At 48.4% G+C, this 24,356-nt stretch overlaps 7 protein-coding genes and 1 non-coding gene across 8 annotated transcripts; 5 read left to right on the forward strand and 3 right to left on the reverse strand.

Annotated features, from left to right (window-relative positions):
• The first annotated feature begins 2,508 nt into the window (after positions 1 to 2,508).
• TrAFT101_006976 lies at positions 2,509 to 2,591 on the forward strand. The gene has a single exon. It is a non-coding gene; the product is annotated as a tRNA-His (tRNA).
• Positions 2,592 to 2,961: 370 nt separating this feature from the next.
• On the reverse strand, positions 2,962 to 3,348 carry TrAFT101_006977 (uncharacterized protein; the record flags this gene model as incomplete). The annotated part of the gene is made up of 1 exon (XM_066127928.1): positions 2,962 to 3,348. One exon carries the CDS (start codon positions 3,346 to 3,348, stop codon positions 2,962 to 2,964), a length of 387 nt encoding a protein of 128 aa, XP_065984041.1.
• Positions 3,349 to 4,648: 1,300 nt separating this feature from the next.
• Positions 4,649 to 6,706, reverse strand: FDH1_1 (formate dehydrogenase (NAD+)). Its single transcript, XM_024902685.2, has 5 exons — positions 6,345 to 6,706; positions 6,125 to 6,254; positions 5,930 to 6,065; positions 5,228 to 5,865; positions 4,649 to 5,157 (listed from the first exon to the last, which is right to left on the reverse strand). Exons 1-5 carry the CDS (start codon positions 6,363 to 6,365, stop codon positions 4,937 to 4,939), a joined length of 1,146 nt encoding a protein of 381 aa, XP_024758627.1. The 5' UTR covers positions 6,366 to 6,706; the 3' UTR covers positions 4,649 to 4,936.
• Positions 6,707 to 7,354: 648 nt separating this feature from the next.
• On the forward strand, positions 7,355 to 11,019 carry TrAFT101_006979 (uncharacterized protein). Its single transcript, XM_024910704.2, has 2 exons — positions 7,355 to 9,827; positions 9,895 to 11,019. Exons 1-2 carry the CDS (start codon positions 7,545 to 7,547, stop codon positions 10,795 to 10,797), a joined length of 3,186 nt encoding a protein of 1,061 aa, XP_024758628.2. The 5' UTR covers positions 7,355 to 7,544; the 3' UTR covers positions 10,798 to 11,019.
• Positions 11,020 to 11,112: 93 nt separating this feature from the next.
• TrAFT101_006980 (uncharacterized protein) lies at positions 11,113 to 13,937 on the forward strand. The gene is made up of 2 exons (XM_066127929.1): positions 11,113 to 11,283; positions 11,368 to 13,937. The coding sequence occupies exons 1-2, from the start codon at positions 11,239 to 11,241 to the stop codon at positions 13,756 to 13,758; spliced, it is 2,436 nt and encodes an 811-aa protein (XP_065984042.1). The 5' UTR covers positions 11,113 to 11,238; the 3' UTR covers positions 13,759 to 13,937.
• Positions 13,938 to 15,106: 1,169 nt separating this feature from the next.
• TrAFT101_006981 (uncharacterized protein) lies at positions 15,107 to 16,843 on the forward strand. Its single transcript, XM_024910067.2, has 4 exons — positions 15,107 to 15,275; positions 15,328 to 15,375; positions 15,436 to 15,557; positions 15,617 to 16,843. Exons 1-4 carry the CDS (start codon positions 15,132 to 15,134, stop codon positions 16,770 to 16,772), a joined length of 1,470 nt encoding a protein of 489 aa, XP_024758629.2. The 5' UTR covers positions 15,107 to 15,131; the 3' UTR covers positions 16,773 to 16,843.
• A 192-nt stretch (positions 16,844 to 17,035) lies between these two features.
• TrAFT101_006982 (uncharacterized protein) lies at positions 17,036 to 20,630 on the reverse strand. The gene is made up of 2 exons (XM_024906905.2): positions 20,310 to 20,630; positions 17,036 to 19,809 (listed from the first exon to the last, which is right to left on the reverse strand). The coding sequence occupies exon 2, from the start codon at positions 19,549 to 19,551 to the stop codon at positions 17,470 to 17,472; it is 2,082 nt and encodes a 693-aa protein (XP_024758630.1). The 5' UTR covers positions 19,552 to 19,809; positions 20,310 to 20,630; the 3' UTR covers positions 17,036 to 17,469.
• A 491-nt stretch (positions 20,631 to 21,121) lies between these two features.
• On the forward strand, positions 21,122 to 24,136 carry TrAFT101_006983 (uncharacterized protein). Its single transcript, XM_024902030.2, has 7 exons — positions 21,122 to 21,402; positions 21,468 to 21,605; positions 21,660 to 21,770; positions 21,829 to 21,975; positions 22,032 to 22,405; positions 22,468 to 22,762; positions 22,816 to 24,136. The coding sequence occupies exons 1-7, from the start codon at positions 21,280 to 21,282 to the stop codon at positions 23,941 to 23,943; spliced, it is 2,316 nt and encodes a 771-aa protein (XP_024758631.1). The 5' UTR covers positions 21,122 to 21,279; the 3' UTR covers positions 23,944 to 24,136.
• The last annotated feature ends 220 nt before the right edge of the window (positions 24,137 to 24,356 follow it).

Consider the following 24,356-nt stretch of genomic DNA (forward strand, 5'->3'; position numbering starts at 1 on the left):
GATACATCGTGGGGAATCATGCGCCGCCGCAGATGCAAGGCCGCTTGCTGGGCCCCAGCAGCGACGGGGGTCCATCTTCCTATCGCGTCGGCGGGAAGCCTGACTCTTGCGATGCAGAAGCCGATGCGTGCATATCTAGTTCGGGAACAGCACAGCATCGCAGGCCGGATATCAGAGGACATCACACACGCCATGGAGCAGTTGTTACGACGGAAACAGGCCAGCGGACACGCACGACAAACAAAGCACCCGGAGAATAAGGGATTGCGGCCAATTGACATCCTGCTAGTCATTTTTTTATCCTTTCCCTGCATGGGCGACGAAAGGGCTCCACGTAAACGAAGCGCTGGGGTCGAGTTACACCAAGAAAGCTACAATGGTCGCGTGCGTATATAAGTCGCCCGTAGTATGATCCATACAGTATAAGTACATGGATGCGTGATGTCCATCTCCAGCCGCTTTCTGCCCGCCGCCGTTACATTGAGAGGCTCACAGGCAAAAAGTTCTTAAGCGCTCGCAACGCAGGATCGAATGAAATACGTCTGATTTTTTCAAAAAACGGATGGTCTAGGCGGAAGCGAGATCGACTGTTCTCCAGCCCGTTTCACCTCAGGCGCCGGAAGCTCCCAGAGCCGGAAACAACCCCCCTTCGAATGGCGAGACGTAAGACATGACTTGCCAGACCGTCATGCGCTCGGCGGCTGAAAAAGCGCGCGCGCGCAAAAGATCAGTCAGTTTCTGTCAGCCTGCTTGCTGCTTTCTCGCTAGTATGAGGTAGCTCTGCTAAAAAAGATGGCATGTACAAAGTACACGTAGGGAGTGTTCCGGGTAAATCCTCTACTCGCCTAGCACAGCTACTTATACGTAGATACCTACATACCAATACCGGTACTCTTATCGTATTACATTGCTTCTCATCATACAAAGGAGCTCCCAACGGTAGGTAGCATCAGATGGTATCGAGTGTAATTAAGTATGTATGTACCTGCTTGGTTTGCTGGTGGAGTTTTACTGGCTGTGACGTAGCCGCTGCAAGTCCTTGGACCAGGCTCCCCCGACCGCTTTCTAGGCTGACAGCGCTGACGACTCTCAAGTAAAATGAGCGTCTTTGGCCCCTTGGTACTTTGTACCTCGAGCAGCAATAGACAGGTCACAAGTACTGCTGAGTGCAAAATATTACTGCCAGATACTACTTCTTAAATAGCTGTCTCACGGCGTACTTTGTACTAATATAAAGGGATCTTCAAAGCCAGACAGGCTCAACACCAAGCAAGCAAGGCGCAAAAGAGGTCGATGAGCGCAGGCATCAATGCTTTTGCTTTTTAATGGAGCACGCTTCACTGCAGGGAGCGCATAGGACCCTGGATAATCAAATCATACCTTGCGACCAACGCATCCTTTCTGTGAGCATGATTGTCAAGCAGCCAAATCCGTAGCGCAGGAAATAATGTATGGGTAAATAATCCAACAGCTAATACGGAGAGTAATTACTGTCGTCGATATTACCTACTTTGTAGTGCATTCTTGCGTATACGGATGGTCTGACATAGTAAAAACTTCCCATACATCTGCATGCGGTGCGATTCGGTTTCATCTTTCTCACCATGTAAATCGCCGCTTTTGGCAATTCTGTCCATTGCGCTTTCGGGAATTATCTCTTGCCTGTTCTCGCTGCCGGCCGGATCCGCCTCCGGCGCAACGTCCGAAATCAGCACCGCTCAGCATTCCGAGCTTGTCGCTCGTGGTGGTGTGTCTGCCCCAATGGGAACTGCCGAGTTTTGTACGAAATGCCGGCCAAATTTACTGTGCTTTAGGTGAGGCCATTGAGCATGGTGGCAGTGACAGCCATGTCGTCATCCCGAGATCCGCTCTTTCGTTCAGTCAAACCGGTGCTCACGCCTCTCGGGATGAGCGAAAGCAAGACTAACTGCGGAAAATTTTTAGAATTCTGTAAGAATGACTTGATCGTCACAGGTTTATGATTATCACTAATCTGTGCTAGTTCTTGGCCTATTACTAAGCGCGACGATAGTTCTCTAGCTGTAAGAGCCACCACCTAAGCTCGTAGGAGGCAGAGCTGTAATAAGAGTCACCCAAAACTAGCACAGTTTCACATTTCATTTATCACTACAATCTTCTACTTCCTTCAAGATATCTATCGCAACTGGTAGCTATTTTCTCTAGTAAGAGGTTTCCACATTTATTATAAGCTGTAACTATTTTCTCGCGTATATCATCACTATACCTCTCACCAAAAACAAAGGCACCTACCTACTAGGTATATAGAGACATCTCTACGTGCCCCTACGTACCTTTGCGCCGTATGTATCACACGTTTATATCTTTTATGTTTACATACATGTATTTACCATTTCCATTTCCTTGTTTATGAACGTTGTAGTCTATCTGTTTTATCTGCCGCTTTATATATGTAGGTAGTAGAAGGCAAGTCGGTGAACCTTTTGCTCATATAAGTCAATTCAAAAAGGAGAGAGATATATCATTACAGCTTACGTAATATAGTGGTAGTATAACAGTTTGTGGTTGATTTCAACTCACTGTCGGCCCAGGTTCGATTCCTGGCGTGAGCATTGAATAAGAACTTTTATTTTTGCTGTTTTAGTAGTGGATTCCTATCTCGCTATTTTTCTTCAATTCAATATTAGCTCCTCGGTCAAGCTGCAATCATGGCCGCATCTGTGTTTCCAATTGCTGCAGTAACATAAAATAGTGTCGCTCTATTATTATTCTTTACTTTTATATTTGCTCCTTAGTTAGAAAGTAGCTGGACTGTATCTTTACATGCATTCTATACTGCATTGTGAAGGGGTGCAATACCAGTGCTTTTGCATGTATGTGTATGTATACTTTAGTTTCCACAACTTAAACTCTGGCAGACCCTTCCAACCACTGAGGTAGCTGTGGTTAAGACCTTTCTGGTACGGTCTTGCATTTTCGGCATTATTTGTAGCATTTGAGCACCTGGACTACAGCCAAATGCTTCCCCTTTTCTGCCTGGCGAAGCGGTGTTATGCCATTATTCTTCTTGGCTTCAATGTTAGCCCCTTGGTCAAGGAGCAGCCTGGCTACTTCTGGCTGTCCGTGTCGTGCAGCCGAATGCAGTGCTGTTTCACCAGTATTATCTTTAGCTTCAATATCAGCTCCTCGGTTAAGAAGCAATTTAGCTGCATCTGCGTTTCCAAGCCAAGCTGTAACACGAAGTGCTGTTTCATTATCATTACCCTTTGCTTCAATATTGGCTCCTTGGTCAAGAAGTAATTTGGCTACATCTGCCTTTCCATTAAGAGTCGTAAGATGACATGGCGTATTCTCCTTCTTAGCTTTCATATTGGATCCTTGGTAAAGAAGCCAGTTGGCCGCATCTGTATTTCCACACAGAGCTGCATAATAAAGTGGTGTATGACCAGTATTCTGCTTTGCTTCAATGTTGGCTCCTCGGGCAAGAAGTAGTTTGGTTACATCTGCGTTTCCGAATAAAGCTGCCACATGAAGTGGTGTTTCATCCTCATTATTTCTCAGTTCAATATTAGCTCCTCGGTTAAAAAGCAATTTGGCCACATCTACTTTTCCACACAAAGGTGCAAAATGAAGTGGTGTATCACCATCATTATCTTTTGCTTTAATGTTGGCTCCTTGGTTAAGAAGTAATTTAGCTACATTTGCTTTTCTATACTAAACCGCAAAATGAAATGGTGTATCTCCATTGTTATCCTTTGCTTCTATGTTTGCTCCTTGGTTAAGAAGTAACTGGACTACATCTAGCTGTCCATTCTGTGCTGCATCGTGGAGGAGTGTAGTACCAGTGCTTTTGTATTTTATCTTAATTCTTTTATCGGCCGCGAGTAACATGGATACAGTGCTTAGTTGACTATTTATAATAGCATATTGAAGTACTTTCAGGTAATATATATCATTTTCGTCCCCTTTTAAATGCTGTAGAAGCTTGACTTGTGACCTATATACTCTTTGATAATTTTGATATGTTAAACGGTATTTGCTAATTGAATTTATGTTGTATTTTGGCTGAGTGGCTGAAGATAACTGGTTAGTATTGACTGTTGTTAATTATATGCAAGTAAAAATAGTAATTTAAACCTTTATTAATGAATCTCTTTTGTATTACTTTAAAGGCCTTGTTGTAGCATTATAGGTAGTGATGGTTTATGTTGTGTCGAGGCACATAAAGATGTCTCCGTAGACGCTTCTGCTGTAAATGGAGATAGTTCTCTACCGATTGGAGAGCAAAGGAAATGTTATAGCTGGTAGTAGTACACACCTATACTGTTACATGTTGATTTAACACTAAGAGCTGTGCCTGTTTATATATGTACTGAAATGACTGTATATTTCCTCTATTGCATCTACCGCTTATACTAACTCTGCTACCTCTGCTACCTCTACTGCCTCTACTACTCCTTCTGATTTCCTTCCATCTCTTCTACCTTATCTATTAGATGATTCTTTTTTAATCTTAGTACTCCTATTCCTAGCTGTATGTGCATTTCACACTGCGGTTTCCACCTTCTTATCGCCCTTGCCTATATAGGTTCAGTTCACATTGCTACTTCCTGCTTGCTAAACTACTATAGCTATGCTCTATACTCTTTCGTCGGCCGGCTGCTTGGGCCAATGATAGACGTCAAAATCTTGAGTGAATCATAATATTGAACTTCACATATTGTAGGCTGCATAACTTGCGGTGCATCATACGTACATTTATACTACCCTTGTGCATACCATTCTCCACCAAGGTGAACCATCAAGGTACTACAAGCTGACTCCTGGCATGGTGACCACCCTAGTCTCTCATCTTCACTCTATCTTATTCTTTCATTATGCAATTATGATCCTTTTATTTTACAGTTTGACATTATGTCTGGTCAATTGACCTGGCGTCTCCCTTCAGCTCATTCTGTTATAGGGTCCGCGCATCGACAACGGCTCGGATGCAGTCTCCCTGCTTCATCGTCTCAAACGCACTGTTAATCTCTCCAAGAGTTTTGCGGTGTGTGATGAACTCATCGACCTTGAGAGCTCCACTCATGTAGTCGCTGACAAGTCCAGGTAGCTGCGTGCGGCCTTTGATGCCGCCAAAAGCGCAGCCCTTCCAGACACGGCCAGTGACAAGTTGGAATGCTGGAAGAAAGAATCCGAGTTAGTATGATGAAATAAAACTGTCAGTAACAAAGTAGAAGGGGTAACTCACGGCGGGTTGCAATCTCCTGTCCAGCAGCAGCGACACCGATGATGATACTCTCACCCCAACCCTTGTGGCAAGCCTCCAGAGCAGCACGCATCACATTGACGTTACCAGTGCAATCAAACGTATAGTCGCAACCGCCGTCCGTCATCTCAATCAGCTTCTCAACGACAGTCTGCCCCTTCAGCTCATTAGGGTTCACAAAGTCGGTAGCGCCGAATTTCTTCGCCCACTCCTCCTTGGACGGGTTGACGTCCACCACAATGATCTTGCCGGCCTTGTTGACGACAGCTCCCTGAACAACTGACAGACCAACGCATCCAGCTCCAAAGATGGCGACGTTAGAACCCTCCTCCACCTTGGCGGTGACGCGGGCTGCGCCGTAACCAGTGGTGATACCGCAGCCAAGGAGACAAGTTCGGTCCATGGGGGCTTCAGGTTGAACAGCAACAACGGAAATATCGGCGAGGACAGTGTACTGAGAGAAAGTTGATGTGCCCATGAAGTGGAGGAGATCCTTGCCCTTGCACTTGAATCGGCTGGTGCCGTCAGGCATGACGCCCTTGCCCTGAGTAGCTCGGATCTTGCCGCAGAGGTTTGTCTTTCCGGACTTGCAGAACTTGCATTCTTTGCACTCGGGTGTGCTGTTTGTTGATTAGTTTTCATCTTCGACGCAGATCATAAACAACGGGAGTGAGACGAGCGTACTAGAGAGCAACGACGTGATCACCAGGCTTCACGTTGGTGACGCCCTCACCAACAGACTCGACAATACCAGCTCCTTCGTGTCCCAAGATGACGGGGAAAGCTCCCTCCGGGTCCTTGCCAGACAGAGTGTAGGCATCTATGGCGGTCAACATTTTCTCAACTCGCCAACAGCTCAGCATCAGTCACGCAACTTACCCGTGTGGCAGACGCCGGTGTAGTAAATCTGCACGCGGACCTCGTGAGCCTTGGGAGGAGCAACCTCGACATCCTCGATGCTCAGCTCCTTGCCAGCCTCCCAGGCAACGGCAGCCTTGCAGGTGATGGTCTGCATCCAGTCTCCCTCATCAGCTTCATAGCTACTAAATTATGGCGGGGTGCAAGGCCGTGGAGGGGTAGTTTCAGCGCCTTTGCTCACCTTTCCAACAGTTGAGGCCATTGTGGTAGTTCGGCTGGTGAAATGCGGCTGAAGAATTATAGATTCCCTGTTGAGTTGGAGAAGAGCTCAAGTGAACGATGGAGCTGCTATTTATTTACGAGCGCCGGCTGCTTGAGCTCAACACAGAGCTTCCCGATCCCCCGAACGTCACCATATTATTCGACATTATTGTTAGCTACCCCGCTGCGGCGCAAGTGGGGGGGGAAACAAAAAACTGCTGCTCAAATGCTGTCTTATGCGCTTACTCATGCACAACCGAAATGCTGGGCAATACTTGGGATTTACCCGTCAACGAATCGCATCTTTGAACGAGGGCTGATTTTCATGAGGGTTGCTTTTTGTTCCGGGCTCTATGCGGTGTTGTGTGACCATGACATATGTAACTCCGTCATCTCCGCGCTCTCAATGAATTAAAGGCGGCGATACTGGCCCTATACCGGCTATAATTATTGCCGACTTTACGGGTTACCTTAGTTATTCGGCGTTTAAAAGATAGGCATGGCTTCTCAAATGAAAACGCTAATCAAACACCGATATTTCTCCTAAGATGAAGTTGTTTATTTGTGAGATTTGTGAATAGCCATATTGCGGCCAGAAATTGTGAGCTTGGATGTAGACTTCATGCTAGGTATTAAGCTTAGACCAACATTCAAACTCTTGCCTAAGGAGCGTCTATTTTTACGGTGAACAACACTCAACTTGGAACGAAAGAAAGAAATAAGAAAAAGGTGAATCTGATGGCTTTTTAGAAAATAGAGATGATTGAAATATTTTCCTCAACACAATCCTCTTGCCGCTCAGCTAGGAAACCCATACAGTTCACAGCTGCTAGATGAAATGCTGAGCTTGGCTGCGTCTAGACCATACACCGGACTCACCTCGGATTCCAAGTGTCTCGGTGAGTCCCGGCTAAATCTCGGACCGCATTCATCCCAGCGCGACAGCAGCTCCCAAAAAATATCCAAGACGCGTGCTGGGCCAACTGAATAGAGGGCTATTTTCCTTCACAACTAAGCGTCGCCAATTCTACGCCTGCACCTGCTGCGAACCTTGCTCAATAAGAAAAGCATATGCTGACCTATCCGAAACTCTACCCGCGTATATGAACAAGTGATCCATCATTGCTATTGATACGAACATTCTGTTGGACCAGCCGACAGGGCACCATCGCTCTTCACCATGGCCCACAGGTTCATCATCGATTCTAGTCCCATGGGCAAGGGTTCGCCGTTGACACCAGATAGACGACGTGCTAATAACTTTTCGCAATACGAAGACAACCTGACCAGCACGCCCTTGGGTCCTCCTCCATCAGCAGCAGCAGATTTCGGCAGCTCAGTGCCTCCGGCGTTTGACTCTCCACGACCCTCGAATTTTGGAATTGGCACAACTTCAGGCACGGGGGGAGGGCTATTTGGCCAATCACGCAATCCAAACGCTCCTCTGGGCCGCCTGATGAGAGGGAGGCCGTCTGGGCTAAGCCGACAGCTTCATGCCGGCAATAACGACAAGGAAGACGATTTTGGCGAGGGTTTTGACGAAGATGAGGAACTTCCTCCCCTGAGAGGAAGCTTGTTTCGAAGTGGCCCCCAAACAACCAGGGCGTCACAAAGAAAAGACGATATGGAAGCTGAAGTGGAGCGATATATCGACGAGGAAATGGAGGAAGATTTGAGCGCGGATAACTCCGATACGGGCGACATTTTCTTGAACATGCGACACGACGATCGTGCATACGGCCAGCCTGTTATTGGCGAGGAGCCAGACCTGATGATGCTGCAAACACCCGCGGCAACGGCCAGAGTACGCAAGGAAGCTGAGAGCATATATAGCCAGTCGACTCGCTTTAGGCCTACGAGAAACCACGAGCTTCAATTCGGCACCATTGCCAAAGATATCTACACATATCAAGAACCTGCCCGAATCACAGAGAGCCCCGATTTAATCCTGAAGACCGAAAACTTGGTCTGCCAACTATACAACGATGGAGTCGGCGCGCATGAGGACCCAGAAAGACTGGAAAATTCACTTGCTAACATCACCTACCGACTTATTCAACTTTGGACAGAGTATACAGAGGAGCTTCCTCCGCCGGAAGGCGAAGATCTGGCCACCATTGGACCGCCGGAAGGCGCAGATCCATTTGAAAAGGCTGCCTATGTTGCTCATTTGATCCTCCGTATGCACCATGCTCGTTTCGACACAAAAACCGAAGACGATAAGATACCACCATTGCCAGAAATTCTCTTTGACTGGTTACAAAGCAGCCACAACTTGTTTCCCAACCAAGTTCGAGAGATTTCCAGATATAAGCCCAGCCCTGCATGCCATAGCTTGTACTGGCAGACTCTGAGAAACGCACTGCTACGCGGGGACGTAACTGGAGCGCAGCAACTTTTGAGAAATGCTGGCTGGGAACATGTTCGGCGAGGACCACTGGGCGGCCCAACTTACACAGGCAAGGCCCTCGAAAACGTACGAAGGTTTGCGGAGGCTACGTGTGAGATGCTTGACCAATGCCCTGCAGCGCGCAACGACTGGGAGATTCTGGATAGTAGCTGGACTCTATTCCGAGTCCAAGCTCGAGGCTCTTTGGATAGGCTCACCCTGTTTGCTGAAGGCAAAGACACTAGCCTACTGGACTCTCTGAACGACGGAGTCGACACGTCCATATCAGCGATGGCCAAGAAGGCGTCGAGCCAGATTCCCTGGGATATTTACGAAAATTTGCAGACGATATATGACATTGTCCTGGGACAGACTGAAGCTATCTTGGAGACGGCGCAGGATTGGTGCGAGGCAACGGTTGCGTTGTTTGGCTGGTGGGATGAGAGTGTTCAGCGCCCCAAGAGCTTGGTACAGTCTCAGTTCGGTGTTTCGCCTGGTAACTTTACAGACTCCGAGGACTACTTTGATCGGCTTGTGACTGTGTTCAACATTGTTATTCAGTCTGGCCTAACCCCCAACACAATGAATCCCGTCGAGGTTGCTCTTGCATCTGCCTTTGAAGGTAATGTTCATGCTGTTATTGGATGCCTGAGAACTTGGTCACTACCAGTAGCCTGCTCAGTGGCCGAAATCGCTTCTTTGGGTAAATGGCTTCCGCCACAAGAATCTGCGAAGCCACTACCGGCTGACAGTCTGGATATCGACGATTTAATGCTTCTCGGTGTCGGCCAGCCTAGCACTGATGATATCGAGGGTATTAAGGACACAACGCTTGTTATTTATGCCAGAGAGTTGGCAGGAATTGAGCATCTTTCACCACAACGAGACGGCTGGGAGATGGCCATTCAGGTGCTTGGGCGTATGGACGTTCCAGAAAAATCAGAGGAAACAGTTGGTGAATTGCTGAGAGATCTTTTGGCAACATTAGATGTGAACTCTAGCATAACGGTTAATAAGATGTGGAGGTTGTTGAGCGATCTGGGCATGATGAATTATGCGGAGGAGACTGCAGAGGTAGGCAGTTTGTTTCTCTTGTTTGATTATTCTCTTTTTGAGCAATGACATGCTAACTGTGTAATAGACATTTGCCGAGATTTTGTCAAAAGAATCTCACCGATATGGTGAGGCTCTTTGGTATTTTGCACTTTCTCATCGCACGGATCGGGTCCGTGAAGTTTTGAACCTTCTCATGTCCTATTCGCTGCTTCAATCAACGGTATATCCTGCCGAAAAGGATCTTGACGAGGATCTCAAGGGCCTACTTCGAAATAGGTCAGAAATCTTAGAAGAGAAGGCCAAGATTGACCTGGAAGCCGCCCAGTTGCTAGGCCGGATCCTTAGCGGCTACGCTACGCTGCGCAAATTTTACGAGATCAGAGACGAGATAGGAAAAATTGAAGACGTCTCACCATCTAGGGCTCTTGCCATGAAGAAGCAAGCTGCGTTCGCGCTGGTGGCTGTCGTCTCTAGTTCGGGGGACAACATCCGCGGCGGGCTCTACGACGAGACTAGAGATGCTGTGGTTAGCGAAGACTTTTTGCTGGCTCTGCTTGGCGAAACAACAGTTTTCATTAACCAGTCGCCCTCTGTCATCTCTCTTGAGCAGCTTGACATTCTGCTCAAGGCGATTGAGGATATCCAAGCGGTGGGCACAAGAGTGTACTCGACATGCGAAGAGTTTTTTAACCTGGTGCTCGCGTCAGCCCAGGGTTTGAAGGGGTCTACGCCTGCAGATCTGATGAAGTCGACAAGTTCGCTTAGTAGTAGCACATATATGATGAGTGGCAGCTCACTCCTTGCTAGCCACATGCAAAAGTCCATCATGGGAGGAGGAGGAGGCAAAGTGAACAGGGGATGGGATTGGAGGAAAGGCTGGCTTGCTAATACCAAGGGAGAAGACGTGATTCGCAAGTTGAGGCTAGGCTTGGCTAAAGACTTGGCATCACTATGGTTGGACGATGCGGACGGAGTTGCGATTTACTAGAAGGAAAAAGAAAACAAGGGGACGATAGACCGAGACGGGACCAATGGATTATACTACATGATGGAACGGGATTGAGGCGATGATACATGATGTTTAGCAGGTGTGAGATACCTATATAATACTCGAACTGGGAAAGATGTGTTCAGACATCGCGGTTGGTTAAGATATTTTAGCTTCAGCATACTCTGCTATGGAGGATATCATTTCCTACACGACCTGCTTCGCCTATAAAGTGTCAAACTGAAGTCCACTCCGTAATTATAGTGCAATGTCAAAATAGCTAGCCCAGCTCGTTGGCGCGATCTGCGAGATGGTCGTGCGCCACTTTGCCCCAATTCTCTCCCGCCCGCCGGTCTCCAATCCGATACCGCGCATTGCCAATCTCAAAACTTTCACCCCACCAAAAAGTTTGTTCGTGGGAATGAATCACGAGCGCATAAGATGGCACCAATTGAACTGGCAGGCCGTTCTGGAGGCGCCATGACTGTGAGTTTCTGGCATTGAAAGACAAATGCAAGCCATGAAGAGGAGAATCCATGATAGGCTGACTCTGAATTGGCAATCTTATAGAGCCTTTTGCGACGAGCTGGATCCAGCTCCGCGGCCGGAGCTCTGAACCGCACTCTATGCGCGTCTTCGACCCGGCGATTCTCAAGCGTCAAGTCCCTGCCGCCGACGTACGAGAGGCTCTTTAACCGATATACCGAAGTGCGCCGGGTCTTGGGCAAGCAGCGCCTGACGCTGGCCGAGAAGATTCTCTACAGCCACCTGGACAATGTCGAGGAGTCACTGCTGACCAACACGGATAATGGACGCAGCATCCGCGGCAAGGCCAACCTGCTGCTGAAGCCCGACAGGGTCAACATGCAGGATGCGTCTGCGCAGATGGCCCTGCTGCAGTTCATGTCGTGCAATCTGGAGAAGCCGGCGATCCCTGCGAGCATCCACTGCGACCACTTGATCGTGGGAGCCAAGGGCGCTGAGAATGATCTGTCGACGGGCATCCAGGCGAACAAGGAGATTTTCGACTTCCTGGAGTCTGCGGCGCGCAAGTACGGAATGGACTTCTGGCCGCCCGGTGCGGGTATCATCCACCAGACTGTGCTGGAAAACTATGCGCTGCCGGGTCTGATGATGCTGGGCACTGATAGCCACAGCCCCAATGCTGGTGGTCTCTGCACTGTCACAATTGGTGTTGGAGGTGCCGATGCTGTGGAGGCTCTGGTCGGCGCCCCATGGGAGCTCAAGGCCCCCAAGGTGCTCGGTGTCCAGCTCACTGGCAGCCTGAACAACTGGGTTGCTCCCAAGGATGTCATCTTGAAGCTGGCTGGCGAGCTGACTGTTCGCGGTGGCACTGGCTCCATCATTGAGTACTTTGGTCCTGGCGTTGACACCTTGAGCGCGACTGGTATGGCTACCATCTGCAACATGGGTGCCGAGGTTGGCGCAACCACGTCCATCTTCCCTTACACCGAAGCTTCTGCTCGATACCTCGAGTCTACCCGCAGAAGCCAGGCTGTTGAGAACATCAAGGCCCTGCAAAGCTTCCCTGCAAACAACGCCTCCGAGGACTCCCGCTTCCAATTCAAGGCTGATGAAGGCGCCGAGTATGACCAGCTCATCACCATCAACCTCTCTGAGCTGGAGCCTCACGTCAACGGCCCCTTCACTCCCGACCTGGCTACCCCTCTGTCCAAGTTCAAGGACGCCGTTAAGGAGCAGCAGTGGCCCGAGAAGCTGTCTGCCGGCCTCATCGGCAGCTGCACCAACAGCTCCTACGAGGACATGACACGTGTGGAGAGTCTCCTCAAGGAGGCTGCCGATGCTGGTCTCAAGCCTGCTGCCGATTTCTACATTACCCCTGGCAGCGAGCAGATTCGCGCCACCCTGGAGCGTGACGGCACTCTGAAGACCTTTGAGGCCGCCGGCGGCGTTTTGCTGTCCAATGCGTGTGGTCCCTGTATCGGCCAGTGGCAGCGACAGGATGGTGTTACCAAGGGAACCTCCAATGCCATCCTCACCTCCTACAACCGTAACTTCCGTGGCCGAAACGATGGCAACCCCGAAACTATGAACTTCCTTGCCTCCCCCGAGATTGTCACCGCCATGGCTTTTGCTGGTTCAACCACTTTCAACCCCATGACTGACACTATCAAGACACCCTCTGGCAAGGACTTCAAGTTCTCTCCCCCTCACGGTCTTGAAGGCCCCAAGACTCCCTTCGAGGCCGGTGTTCCATCCCTCGGCGTCCTCTCCCAACAGCCTGACCCCAGCGTTCAGGTCGCCGTCTCCCCATCTTCCGACCGCCTCGCCTTCCTCGAGCCCTTTGCCCCCTTCCCAGAGTCTGACCTCTCCGGCCTCCGCGTTCTCGTCAAGGTCACCGGCAAATGCACCACCGACACCATCTCCGCTGCCGGCCCCTGGCTCAAGTACAAGGGCCACCTCCCCAACATCAGCACCAACACCCTCAACACCGCCACCAACGCTGAGACGGGCGAAGTCAACGCCGCCTACGACCTCGACGGCTCCAAGCACACCATTCCCGAGCTCGGCCAGCTGTGGAAGGAACGCAACCAGGAGTGGCTCGTTGTCGCGGAGCACAACTACGGCGAGGGTTCGGCCCGTGAGCACGCCGCCCTGCAGCCCAGATACCTCGGCGCGAGAGTTGTCCTGACAAAGTCCTTTGCGCGCATCCACGAGACGAACCTGAAGAAGCAGGGTGTCGTGCCGCTGACGTTTGAGAACGAGGCTGATTATGACAAGATTGGAGCTGGTGACGAGGTTAGCACCGTTGGGCTGTATGAGATGCTCCGCAACAAGGGCAAGGGAGATGTTCAGCTCAAGGTCAAGAAGGCGAGCGGCGAGGAGTTTTTGATCCCGACGAAGCATGCTGTGAGCAAGGACCAGGCGGGATTCATTTTGGCAGGCAGTGCGCTGAACTTGCTGTCCAAGAGGGCGTAGAGGTTGAACCAGGGTTAGGGAATAGCTGCTGAGATGGATATAGCAGAATGATCCGAGGAAAATTGAGAATGAAAGAATGGGTATATAGTGCTGTACGTCTTTGTATGTAGCAGTATACCTAAAGCGTGGAGCTAAGTAATTGATTTCTTGTATAACATAAAGGAAGAACTAGATTCCTATCTACCTGAAATAAAAATATCTTTGGTGATAAAAGATATCGCGAAAATTATATAGTGACGCTATCTCTAAGCTCAAGTTATTTTAATGTTCAAAAAGGTGCCTTTGCATTGTAGGTTCATTCATTTTTTATTCTATACACATATGATACAAAGGGGCTAAAGACTTAAATCTGTGATCTGTAAGTTACCCATAAACTCAATCGCTTTCAAGCTTTGCAAGAAGCGCAAAGAGCGTTTCTGAAACCAGAAACTCTTACAACGTTGTCAGAAGAAAAGTAGTGAAGGATTCATGGCTGTGGGCTAACCAATGTTGTCGGGACCAACATTGGCTTATGGAGTTGATATCTGGACTATAATTGAACGATTCTGTAAGCTGCTTCTTAATAACAGCCTTGTAGAATGGTAATGGGTTGTGAATTATCCATTTCTGAGATAAATTTCGGTATGATACCAACTGAAGAGAAAGTAAGAGGAGTGATAATACCGATATTTCGTTTAGTTGCGATCAATTCTTAGTTTCTAGTTTAAAATAAATATCTGCAAATATTTAGGTTAATGTATTTCACCAACCGCAAGACGACTCCCTATTATCTATTTCGGCTATAACATACGACCTCTTCCTCGAGCAAGGCTGTAAGATGATATCTTATTAAGATCATGAGTGCTAAATAAAACAAACAGTGAAATTGAGGTTGAGTCATGGAAAATATTTGTTGGCAGGTAGATCATTAGATGAGTGAGGCTATGATACGTGAATGCTGAGCAAGTCAATCTGCTAGTTTAAGCTACCTCTTCTATCGAGTACTCGTACGGTAAAAAAAATCCACAAAATGCCAGTTTGCGAATAGTGCAGGGAAATTAGAGTATAATTTAGAATTTGCAAGTGGTATTTAAGTGTATACTCTTGACTCTAGATCATGGCCGGCTAGAACGAGCGGGAATCCCATGTCGTGCTAAATAGGCTATGACTCAAAAGCACTGGCAAATTAAAGCTATACATTGAGATGGCGCTAGAAGCACAGCGTATGGCGTGTCCGCCCCCCTACACGTGGGCTAACGCAATTACGGCGTTGACTTCCTAAATTATTGCTATGTATAACCCAGCCCAATGGCTCGGAACATCGAACGACGTTCCGCATTCTCTTGCTTTTCGAACATTCAAAACATTTTGTGCGAGAACGGAAAAAATAGACAATGAATGCTGTCCTCGCAACAATGTCTCTTAGTTATTGGGAGGGTAAGGTCACAAAGGGCCTCGTTCAAGCATGGCCTGTGATCTTGAATAATTGGCATCTCGGCATGACTGCATTTGGTGGCCCACCAGTCCATTTCAAGATTGTACGCCTAGCACTCTAATGAAGTCGACGTTAGTTATCTGACTTCGAAGCAGTTGCATGACAAGTTTGTGTTGAAGCTTAACTGGATCGATGAGCAAATGGTATGCATCACTGCAGACACTTCCGCCCATTCAGCAGACTAATAGTTATGTACGCCATAGTATCAAGAGCTGTTCAGCATCTCACAAGCTCTATCAGGCCCAGCAAGCACGAAGATGCTTTACTGTATCAACCTGATTCATAACGGTGTATTTGGAGCTGTGCTTGCGTTCTTTATTTGGAGGTATGTTAGGATGTCGGTACAGCTAAAGAAGCTGTTTTAACACTAACCTTGCTGCGCAGTTTGCCTGGTGCGCTGGGGATGTTTGGTCTCTCCATCGGTGTCTCCAACATTGAGAATGCGTTGCCTCGCGCGGTTTACGCTCTTCTTTCTGGTCTGAATGCCGCAACTGTTGGAATCATCGCGTTAGCCGCGGTTGAACTATCAAACAAAACAATTACAGACAAGCTGACAAGAATCACCGTCTTTCTCGCTGCTGCCGCTGGATTGCTATATAATGCGCTCTGGTACTTTCCAGCCCTCATGTTTGCTGCCGGATTCGCTGCTGTTGTACATGACTTCCGCTGGCTTCATCGTCTCGGCCGATTTATTACCAATATTCTCATACCCCCGAGCCCCTCATCGACGGGAGTGGAAAATAATGCAATCGAAAGAGATAACCGCAGGGGAAGCTCCAATAACTCCATCATAACACCCGAGGAACACGATATCACTTCTGGAAATAATCCTGAGACACGCACCATACCACAAGAGTATCGGTTAAACTTCTCATGGAAAGCTGGAGCTGCTGTCATCACAACTTTCCTTCTCGCCTTCACCGTTGTAATGGTGCTCCGTGGAGTCTTGCACAGCCCCCCTCTGCTGTATAAACTCTTTGCTAATCTTTGTCTCGCGGGAACCATCATTTTTGGCGGTGGTCCGGTGGTGATCCCACTATTGCGGGAGTACGTCGTGGCCGAGGGATGGGTCAGCCCACGCGACTTTCTTATTGGGTTCGCCATAATACAAGCATTTCCAGGACCCAACTTCAACTTCGCCGTATTCCTAGGAGGCCTCGCCGCCATCAACAGCGGACAACCCCCCATTTTAGGAGCAATCATTGCATATTTAGGCATCTTTTTGCCCGGCATGGTCTTGGTTCATGGTACCATGGGCGTTTGGAAGGTCTTGAGAAGCAAGCCATGGGTAAAATCTGGGTTCAGAGGTGTCAATGCGGGCGCAGTCGGCTTGATTTATACAGCTGTGTACCGAATATGGCAGGTTGGATATATAGATGAGGGTTTCCAGTCTGGGAAAAGCCTGGGCGATGATCCATGGTGGGTGGTTGTCGCAGCGTCGGCATATGTTGGAGGTAGATACTTTGGTCTCTCAGCACCGCTAGCTATACCTCTTGGTGCTGTGTTGGGATTGGTAAGATATGGGATTGTAATGAGCTAGATCTTGAGAGAATCTTCTTATACAACGGAGATGGCGAATTGGAGTCACATGCCAAAGCATCTGTATTTGTCCTCATATCTATATTGCCATTAGATAGTATATACCTTTGGTAGTTCTTTTTTTAAAAGCTATAGAATTGTAAAAGAAAATAGTGGAAGCCAGTTATCTTGACGAGCTTGGTTCGCAACTCGTATATACCCGTATGCATGTGCTCAGTTTCTGGGTTATCACCGCTATATAGGTATCCAAATATAGTTTTAGGTGCAGAACCTCACAATAGTGAGCTGCGTGAGGAATATATTAATAATTAACGAATATTTAAGATAATAGTTTCGATGCTACAACTACCTTTTATGTACTGCGCTTGTCATAGAGCTTGTGGCCCAGAAATATAAGCTGTTGAATCAAGTATCTGACAAAAAATTCCACGCCTCACTAGGCCATCTACTTCTAAAAATAAAAGAGAACAGAGAGAGGTACAAAAAAAAAAAAAAAGGACATTCGCCATATGCGCCAATTATAGCCTTATATCTCCATAACTCCTCCATTGATCATAAACTTTACAACTGCAAAAGCTTCTCTCTATATCGAACCGGTTGCACAAAGAATATTGCCAGAGCCAATATTTCAAAGAAGCGGAGGAACAAGGGATGATTGCGCCAAAGCCAACACACGTAGTGGAATTCATTCAGTTATTTCAAGGTCCGCGGCTCTTTTGTGATGCTAGTTTGGCATCTTCCATGATGCGTTCGGCTTGATCCCATGCTGCTCGATTTGCATTCTTGGCTGCGCGCTCTCGAAAAAGCCTCTTTGCATGATTTTCTCGATGCCAGGCGCAAGCCTTAACCCACGCCGGGTTCTGTAAAACATCTTCTGGCAGTTCCTCGTGAGGAACATCTCCAAAATCAAGGACTCGATTATACGACCAGGGCTGCGGGTCTATACGCGAAAGCTTTTGATTTGATTCTTTTGCTGCATTTCTCTCGTCTTCTTCGGCTTTCTCTTTTGCTCGTAGCCACCGTCGCCTTTCAATAACTTTTCCAAACCACGCCTTACGCCCTCTACGGGCTTGGATCTCTGCTGCCTTTTTCGCGTGCCACTCTTCAGATCGATTATATGGTAAGTGAATTGCGGGATTGATTGGTAAATACAGCCTCTGATACTCAATAGAAGGATTCTGTACCGGCATTTTCGGTCGCGCTGGGGCCTGTAACGTAACCCCTCGCGGCGGGCGGAGTGCAGACTGGCGATATATCATTGTATCAAAGGCTTCCGAGTCAAAGGCGTGGATCATGTCCCTCTTGCGCTCCTCTGCTATTGCCTGCGTTGCCACCACCACCGTGTGGTCCACCATTGTTTGGTCCACCACCGTTTGGTCCACCACTGTTTGGCCCACCACTATAACACTCTCTGTTCCAATAGTGGATGATGGACCATTAGCCTTAGCCTGCTGTTCACCCGTTGATGTAGTCGCCAGAGGCTCAGGCTGTTGCGGTTGTTGAGGAACGTGAATAGTTGTCTCGTCATCAGAATCCAGGATTTCGATTTGCACACGTGTATGATTTTCAAGCTGCCCTCTACCATTCTTATGGACAGTCTCTATCGTAGATACCCGCGTATTTGACATCTGGACTTTTCTTGGGGTACGAGGTTGATTCGCAGCTTGCTCATCACCGGGCATTTGGCTTTGATATTTAGCAGATTTGATTGACGGAGCGCTTCCATGGGCATATTCTGGATTGTTTGAATTTCGTGCCTTTGTTTGCATTTCTATTTCCAAGAGAGTAGAGCGTCTCTCTCCTTTCTGTTCAACAGAGGAATCTTTGATTTTTGGCAGTGTATCTGAAAGATCAGCCTTTCTCTTTGAAGGTGATATATGAATTGGAAGATTTTCTTTGCTTTGAAAGACTTGATCGGACTTTTGGAATACGTGAATAGTAGGGCCTTCACGCCTATTGCTATTCATTGACTCTGGCTTTCTCCGGCTGGGTGTTTGGGCTACAGTGATCGAAATTGACTCTTCCGAGCTTGTATCTCCAGCCCGAGAAGATGAAATTGCTGCTGGGGGACCTTTAATACCTGTACCATCACTGGATGAATTGGAAGGCAAAGTAGTTGGCGGAGCAATAGGAAAATTCAAATTCGACGTGAAGCCGTCATCAACGTCAACCAATCCGCCGATTAGGGCGAGATGTTTTCTGGGAAAGGTATTTGGTGGTGCATATTGGCCCGCTGGAGCATCCCTATTGCGACTTTGATGTATATATGCTGAATGGCCTTGATCGGGCCTCAATGCAAAATAAGGCTCCCGGGGTTCCGACAGTGTGGATCTAGTCGCGGCTGCGGAGGCGTAGGCAGCTGCCGGTAAGAATTCTGTTGCTGCTCGGATTTGCTTTGACATCATGGGTCTTGTTGTTACTGGTGATGCTGAATGCCCAAGAATCTGGCCCGAGTCTTGTTTTGGAAATTGACGGGCAAAAGCTGGCACCTCCGTGCTAGCCGGGTGTATCAAAGTGGAGTCGCTCCGATGTGCAGAAGACGTGGATCGCTGAGGGTTACTCTGTGCGGGACCAATCATTGTCCTCCCGGGGGAGAATCGCCGGGTCCTCTTTGCCTTATGTACAGAGCGAGGCATTGGCTCTAGACCAGGAGGTTTGAAGGCAACAGTATTATGGTCACCCATCTGGTGCTTAGAGCAAAGAGACTGCGCAAATATGGGTTCTTCGCAGTCCCAAACAGAGCATCCTCCCCTAGCTCTAAGGGCCTCATTTCGATTCATATCTGTGGACCTTGCTAATCATACAGCAGAATCCGGATAATGTCTGCGAAATACCATTCCATGCCAAGTAAAAGGCCTAGGGTTCCGCTTAACGAGGGCCGATGATTTATCATCCAAGATTTTGCGGTGCGGTAACCAGGGGGGGCCAGTGCGAAATTCTAACAAGGAGCCCAACGCGTTGCGTTTGCTAAAAATCATCCAGATAGAATTTACCCACAACCACCTGAAATATCAGATTTTGAAAATAGAAATGATATCCTGTAAATTAGTCAGCATGGCTGTACAGTAAATAGTCTGCGTAAGAGAAATGAATTTGGGCTCGCTCTTGAAAATGTCAGATCTTTTCAGTTTTTATTTGTGACTTCAGGCTAGGAACAGCAACGGTTAAAGAATCAAGCGCCTTCCTGAAAGCTTTTCGCTCGCGTGAGGAAGCAGTGTTCGTCGCGGCCTTTGGTCTCAGTCCGTGGGGGCGATGAGGGCAGAGACTCCGTGTGCGACGCGAATATTCTTGATACGCAGCACTTTTGAAGCCTTCTAGCAAGGAATACGTGAGAAGATTCTTTGCTGAGAATATGGCGAAGGTAGCTGTTTGACGCGTTTCCGTGGACAGATAAACGCCCAGGAAGACACACGAGACCAAAACCAGGAGGTTCCGTTCGGTCAGACCTTTTACCATAGAAACATCATCCATTATATCGAGCGAGCCGCGTACAGGCGGAAAGGCGAAATGTGTATAAAAATGAAACCATACGACTTACTTTACAACCATGGATGAGACCTCAACAGGCTCATGGCAAAGATATCTGCGTTGATTTTCCCGGTGTCTCGGATAAGCGAGCGTGGCCGTGGCAGCTGGAGACTCCGAGGGCTGGCGCCGGAGAAGTGCAAGGCATCAGGCAAACGAGAGTGAATTGCTAGATTGCTGCTGCGCCGACTCCTCCGCGGTTGCGCGCGTTTGGGGAAGAGGAGATGGTGCAAGGCTGGAGCAAAGGCAAAGGCGTCGGTTTGCTGGTAGAAGGCACATCGTTGTCGCTAGTGGCCCAAGCGTCCTTTCAACGAGCACCTAGCCGCTCTGGAGAGTTTGCGCCAGGCAGAAGTACATGTACCTGAGTCGTACCTTGCCGCCGAGGGCTTACATAAGAACCACTGGCTCTGGCCAGGTCTGTCGAGCTGCCGATGTTTCGCATGGCTGAGACGAAGGTGGCATCAATGGAAAGTAGAGATGCAAGACACTATGTATCTTTGGTTTCTGCAACGGCCATGGCTGCATCGGGGTAGTAGCAGCAGTGGTCAGATTTTAGATGGCAGAGAGCGATGCCAGGGGTGTAGAGGTCTAGAAAGATTCTGTAACTTTCAGATCTGCAGTGATGCCGAGTTTCTGTGCCACCCCAAAGCAGGTACTTCTAGGTACTTATACGGACAAGCACCCATTTCTGCAGTTAGAGGCGATGCTTTAGCGGCGCATCAGGCCCTGAGAGCGGCCCTTCTTTAGCGGCTCGAGTCGCTTAACGCTGTTCGTGCTACGGAGCACAGCGAGCGTAGGCGGTGTTTGACACGTGGTAGCGCGGGGAGCTTCCTGGAACTACACGTCGTCAAGATGGTGTCGCAAGCCTCATTTCCCTATCCATTCAGTCGCAAACGAAGACAGAATTCATACTCCGCGCCTCGCTTAATACAGTTCCATTTGCGCATTTACCGATCTTCTGTCTCCGCCTAAATCCCCGTCATATGGACTTTCTCAAGTCTGCCGTGGCTTCGGCCATATCGCAGGGCCCTCCTTTCCCTTACACATTCGGCGACAAAGTCGACGTAGACGAGTCGATCTGGACCTTATACAACGGAACTAGGCGGGTAAGCTTAGCTGCAAAAAAACTGACCGTGCTTTGCTCTACACAAACTTACTATTGCGGCCTTAGGAGGATGGATCGAACTGCAGCATCTTCTCATTCGACATCACGGCGAAGAAGAGCCAGCTGCCGCTCGCAAAGAACGCGCTAAGGAAACTGCGAACATTGCGACACCCAGGCGTTATCAAAGTCCTAGACACTGTCGAGGTATGCGGTGCGGCCGCCATGGCCACGCTTCAGAGCTGATTGTCGAGCAACTAGACAGACACATATATCTACATCGCTACTGAGCGCGTTGTCCCTCTTCGGTGGCATGTTAAAAGGAAGAGCTTGAGTCCCGAGACGATCAAATGGGGCATATATACAGTCGCTGTAAGAGCTTTGTCAGAAAAGTAGCATCTACAATGCTCAAATGCTAATTATTGTCCAGCAAACCCTTAAATTCATCAACGACGATGCTTCTTCAAAGCACGGAAGCCTGAAAGTCGGCTCGATATATACTTCAGAAAGCGGAGAGTGGAGATTGGGCGGCTTTGAAGTTCTGAGCAATGTTAAGGAGAGCGAGACTACTCTTGATGTAAGTTTTCAGATCTTCCAAGCACGGAAATTGCAATTTGCCAATACTTTGCCTAGAGCTACGGAAGCTTAGTTCCTGATTCTGGTCGATATGCGCCGCCAGAAGTGGCCCAAGGAGGATGGGGAGCGACCAAATCGCATCCTCTGTACGCTCTGGACTCTTTCAACTTTGGAACCCTGATATTTGAAGTTTTCAATAGCGACTTTCTAGGCCCAGATCAAGCTGGCCAAACAAAAAATATCCCCCCCACAATGCATACTGCCTATAGACGCCTTTGCAACGCCAACCCTAAAGCACGGATAAGTGCAGCCAATTTTCTTGACATGGGGCGCCGATCCGGCTCGTTTTTTGATACCCCTTTGATTCATTTGACAGACGGAATAGACAACTTGGGAATGAAAAACCCTGATGAACGAGATGAGTTTCTCGAGTAAGCATTTTTCTTGTCATCACCATAATCATGCTCTTCTATCTAACTCTTGAGTTTGTTAGCACCTTGGATCAAGTAACGGACGACTTTCCTGAAGAATTCTTCAAATCCAAAGTTCTCCCGGAGTTAGTGAAATCTGTTGAATTTGGCGGCGGCGGTTCCAAAGCTCTCACTGTTGTGTTGAAAATAGCTGCCAAGCTGCCCTCTGATGATTTTGAATCGAAAATCGCACCCTTCATCGTTCGCGCCTTTACTAACCCTGATCGGGGCATTCGGGTATGCCTGTTGGACGGCCTCCCCCTCATAATTGAACAATTATCGCAGAGAATTGTCAATGACAAAATATTCCCACAGCTAGTATGCTACTTCCCTACCTTTTCATGACGCTGGGGTGCTAATAAGGATATCAGGCTACCGGCTTTACGGATGCAGCTCCTGTGGTTCGAGAACAGACATTAAAATCAGTGCTGGTCGTTATTGGGAAATTATCAGACCGCACCATTAACGGTGACCTTCTGAAGCAGCTTGCAAAGACGGCAAACGATGAACAGCCTGGTATTCGTACGAACACAACTATCTGCCTTGGCAAGATTGCAAAGAATCTTGGCACATCCTCAAGATCAAAGGTGCTAATAGCTGCCTTTACCCGTTCTTTGCGGGATCCTTTTGTGCACGCCAGAAATGCTGCGCTCATGGCTTTGGCTGCAACGGCTGAATATTTTAATGAAGATGACTGCGCCACCCGCGTCTTGCCAGTGGTCTGCCCTGCTCTGATTGATAAAGAAAAGATGATCCGTGACCAAGCATCTCGTACAATGGACATTTATCTACAAAAAGTTCGCAAAGCTGCTGCTGCTATGCCAGACACCGTTTTACCGCCCCCTCAATCGACTGATGCTTCCGCTGTGCAAGTTAACTCGGCACAGCCAAGTGCGTCTCCTGGAGCCAGCTGGGCAGGATGGGCCATCTCATCTTTTACAAATAAACTGACTGCTGTTGCTGGAGATATGCAAACAGAAAATAGCCCAGCTCCAGCTGCTGTTTCTCCACCACCTAGGCCTGAGGTGAAAAGATCAGCTACGTCGTCAGCATCAGCTCTTCACCGCCAAGCTGTGGCATCGCCTCCCCCCATAACATCTGGCCCATCGACACCAGGCGTTGCCACTGCAATTGCTGGGCAATTCCTACCAGACGATGACGACGACGACGCAGGTGATGCGTGGGGCGATCTTCCGGATGATGACACCTTTGATACACCTTCTATGGCTGCCAATACATCTACGTCTGCGTCTGTGTCTGCTACGCCATTCGGTGAAGAGGAGCCTGATTTTGCTGGTTGGCTCGCGGCGCAAGCGAAAAAAGGACCCAGCAAGCCTCTGCCCAAAGGACTGTCAAAACCTAGCACTGCTAAAAAGCCTGCAGCAAAAGCAGTCGCGAAACCTGCAGCAAAGCCTACGGCAAAGCCTGTAGCGAAGAAGATTGACCTGACACCTAAAGAAACGGAGGAGGATGATGATGGTTGGGGCGACGGCTGGTAAGATTGGGACCATGGTGCCAAGTTGGCGTTTGAGTGCATGGATGCATGTATATAGCGAAGATATCAGTAGTCTGTTCCAGTATTATACAGCGAAACGACAGAGCCGGCGTTGTGGTTAGAACTGGGATTTGAATATCATTCTTTCTCTTTTCCTCTTTTCATCAACTGCAAATTTTCCGAGTAAACTAGCGGGTCTTATATTGCATTACGGTAATTTCTACTCAGGAATACATATTTAGCCGTTTTTCCTTAAATACTGCCTATACGCAAAGATTCTGGGGATTTAACATCAAACATGTCAGTCAAATAGTGGTACTGTGCATACTAGCGCCCGCCAGCGCTTTCGGCAAATAGTCGGTGGTGTATAGTTTGCCTATCTAAGCTTATCCTTATCAGCGGCTCTAGTAGAAAAAA

Source organism: Trichoderma asperellum, chromosome 4, assembly GCF_020647865.1.
Source record: "Trichoderma asperellum chromosome 4, complete sequence".
Taxonomy (NCBI): domain Eukaryota; kingdom Fungi; phylum Ascomycota; class Sordariomycetes; order Hypocreales; family Hypocreaceae; genus Trichoderma; species Trichoderma asperellum.

Excerpts from the sequence above, each read along its gene's own strand:
- TrAFT101_006979 (XM_024910704.2), top strand. The coding sequence starts at position 7,545 with ATGGCCCACAGGTTCATCATCGATTCTAGTCCCATGGGCAAGGGTTCG. Across the intron at positions 9,828-9,894 it reads ATGCGGAGGAGACTGCAGAG|ACATTTGCCGAGATTTTGTC; the intron begins GTAGGCAGTTTG and ends ACTGTGTAATAG.
- TrAFT101_006983 (XM_024902030.2), top strand. The coding sequence starts at position 21,280 with ATGGACTTTCTCAAGTCTGCCGTGGCTTCGGCCATATCGCAGGGCCCT. Across the intron at positions 21,403-21,467 it reads TATACAACGGAACTAGGCGG|GAGGATGGATCGAACTGCAG; the intron begins GTAAGCTTAGCT and ends TTGCGGCCTTAG. Across the intron at positions 21,606-21,659 it reads AAGTCCTAGACACTGTCGAG|ACAGACACATATATCTACAT; the intron begins GTATGCGGTGCG and ends TCGAGCAACTAG.
- TrAFT101_006982 (XM_024906905.2), bottom strand. The coding sequence starts at position 19,551 with ATGAATCGAAATGAGGCCCTTAGAGCTAGGGGAGGATGCTCTGTTTGG.
- TrAFT101_006981 (XM_024910067.2), top strand. The coding sequence starts at position 15,132 with ATGAATGCTGTCCTCGCAACAATGTCTCTTAGTTATTGGGAGGGTAAG. Across the intron at positions 15,276-15,327 it reads CACCAGTCCATTTCAAGATT|TTGCATGACAAGTTTGTGTT; the intron begins GTACGCCTAGCA and ends ACTTCGAAGCAG. Across the intron at positions 15,558-15,616 it reads CTTGCGTTCTTTATTTGGAG|TTTGCCTGGTGCGCTGGGGA; the intron begins GTATGTTAGGAT and ends CTTGCTGCGCAG.
- TrAFT101_006980 (XM_066127929.1), top strand. The coding sequence starts at position 11,239 with ATGGCACCAATTGAACTGGCAGGCCGTTCTGGAGGCGCCATGACT. Across the intron at positions 11,284-11,367 it reads GTTCTGGAGGCGCCATGACT|AGCCTTTTGCGACGAGCTGG; the intron begins GTGAGTTTCTGG and ends GCAATCTTATAG.
- FDH1_1 (XM_024902685.2), bottom strand. The coding sequence starts at position 6,365 with ATGGCCTCAACTGTTGGAAAG. Across the intron at positions 6,066-6,124 it reads CACCGGCGTCTGCCACACGG|ATGCCTACACTCTGTCTGGC; the intron begins GTAAGTTGCGTG and ends TGACCGCCATAG. Across the intron at positions 5,866-5,929 it reads GATCACGTCGTTGCTCTCTA|CACACCCGAGTGCAAAGAAT; the intron begins GTACGCTCGTCT and ends ATCAACAAACAG.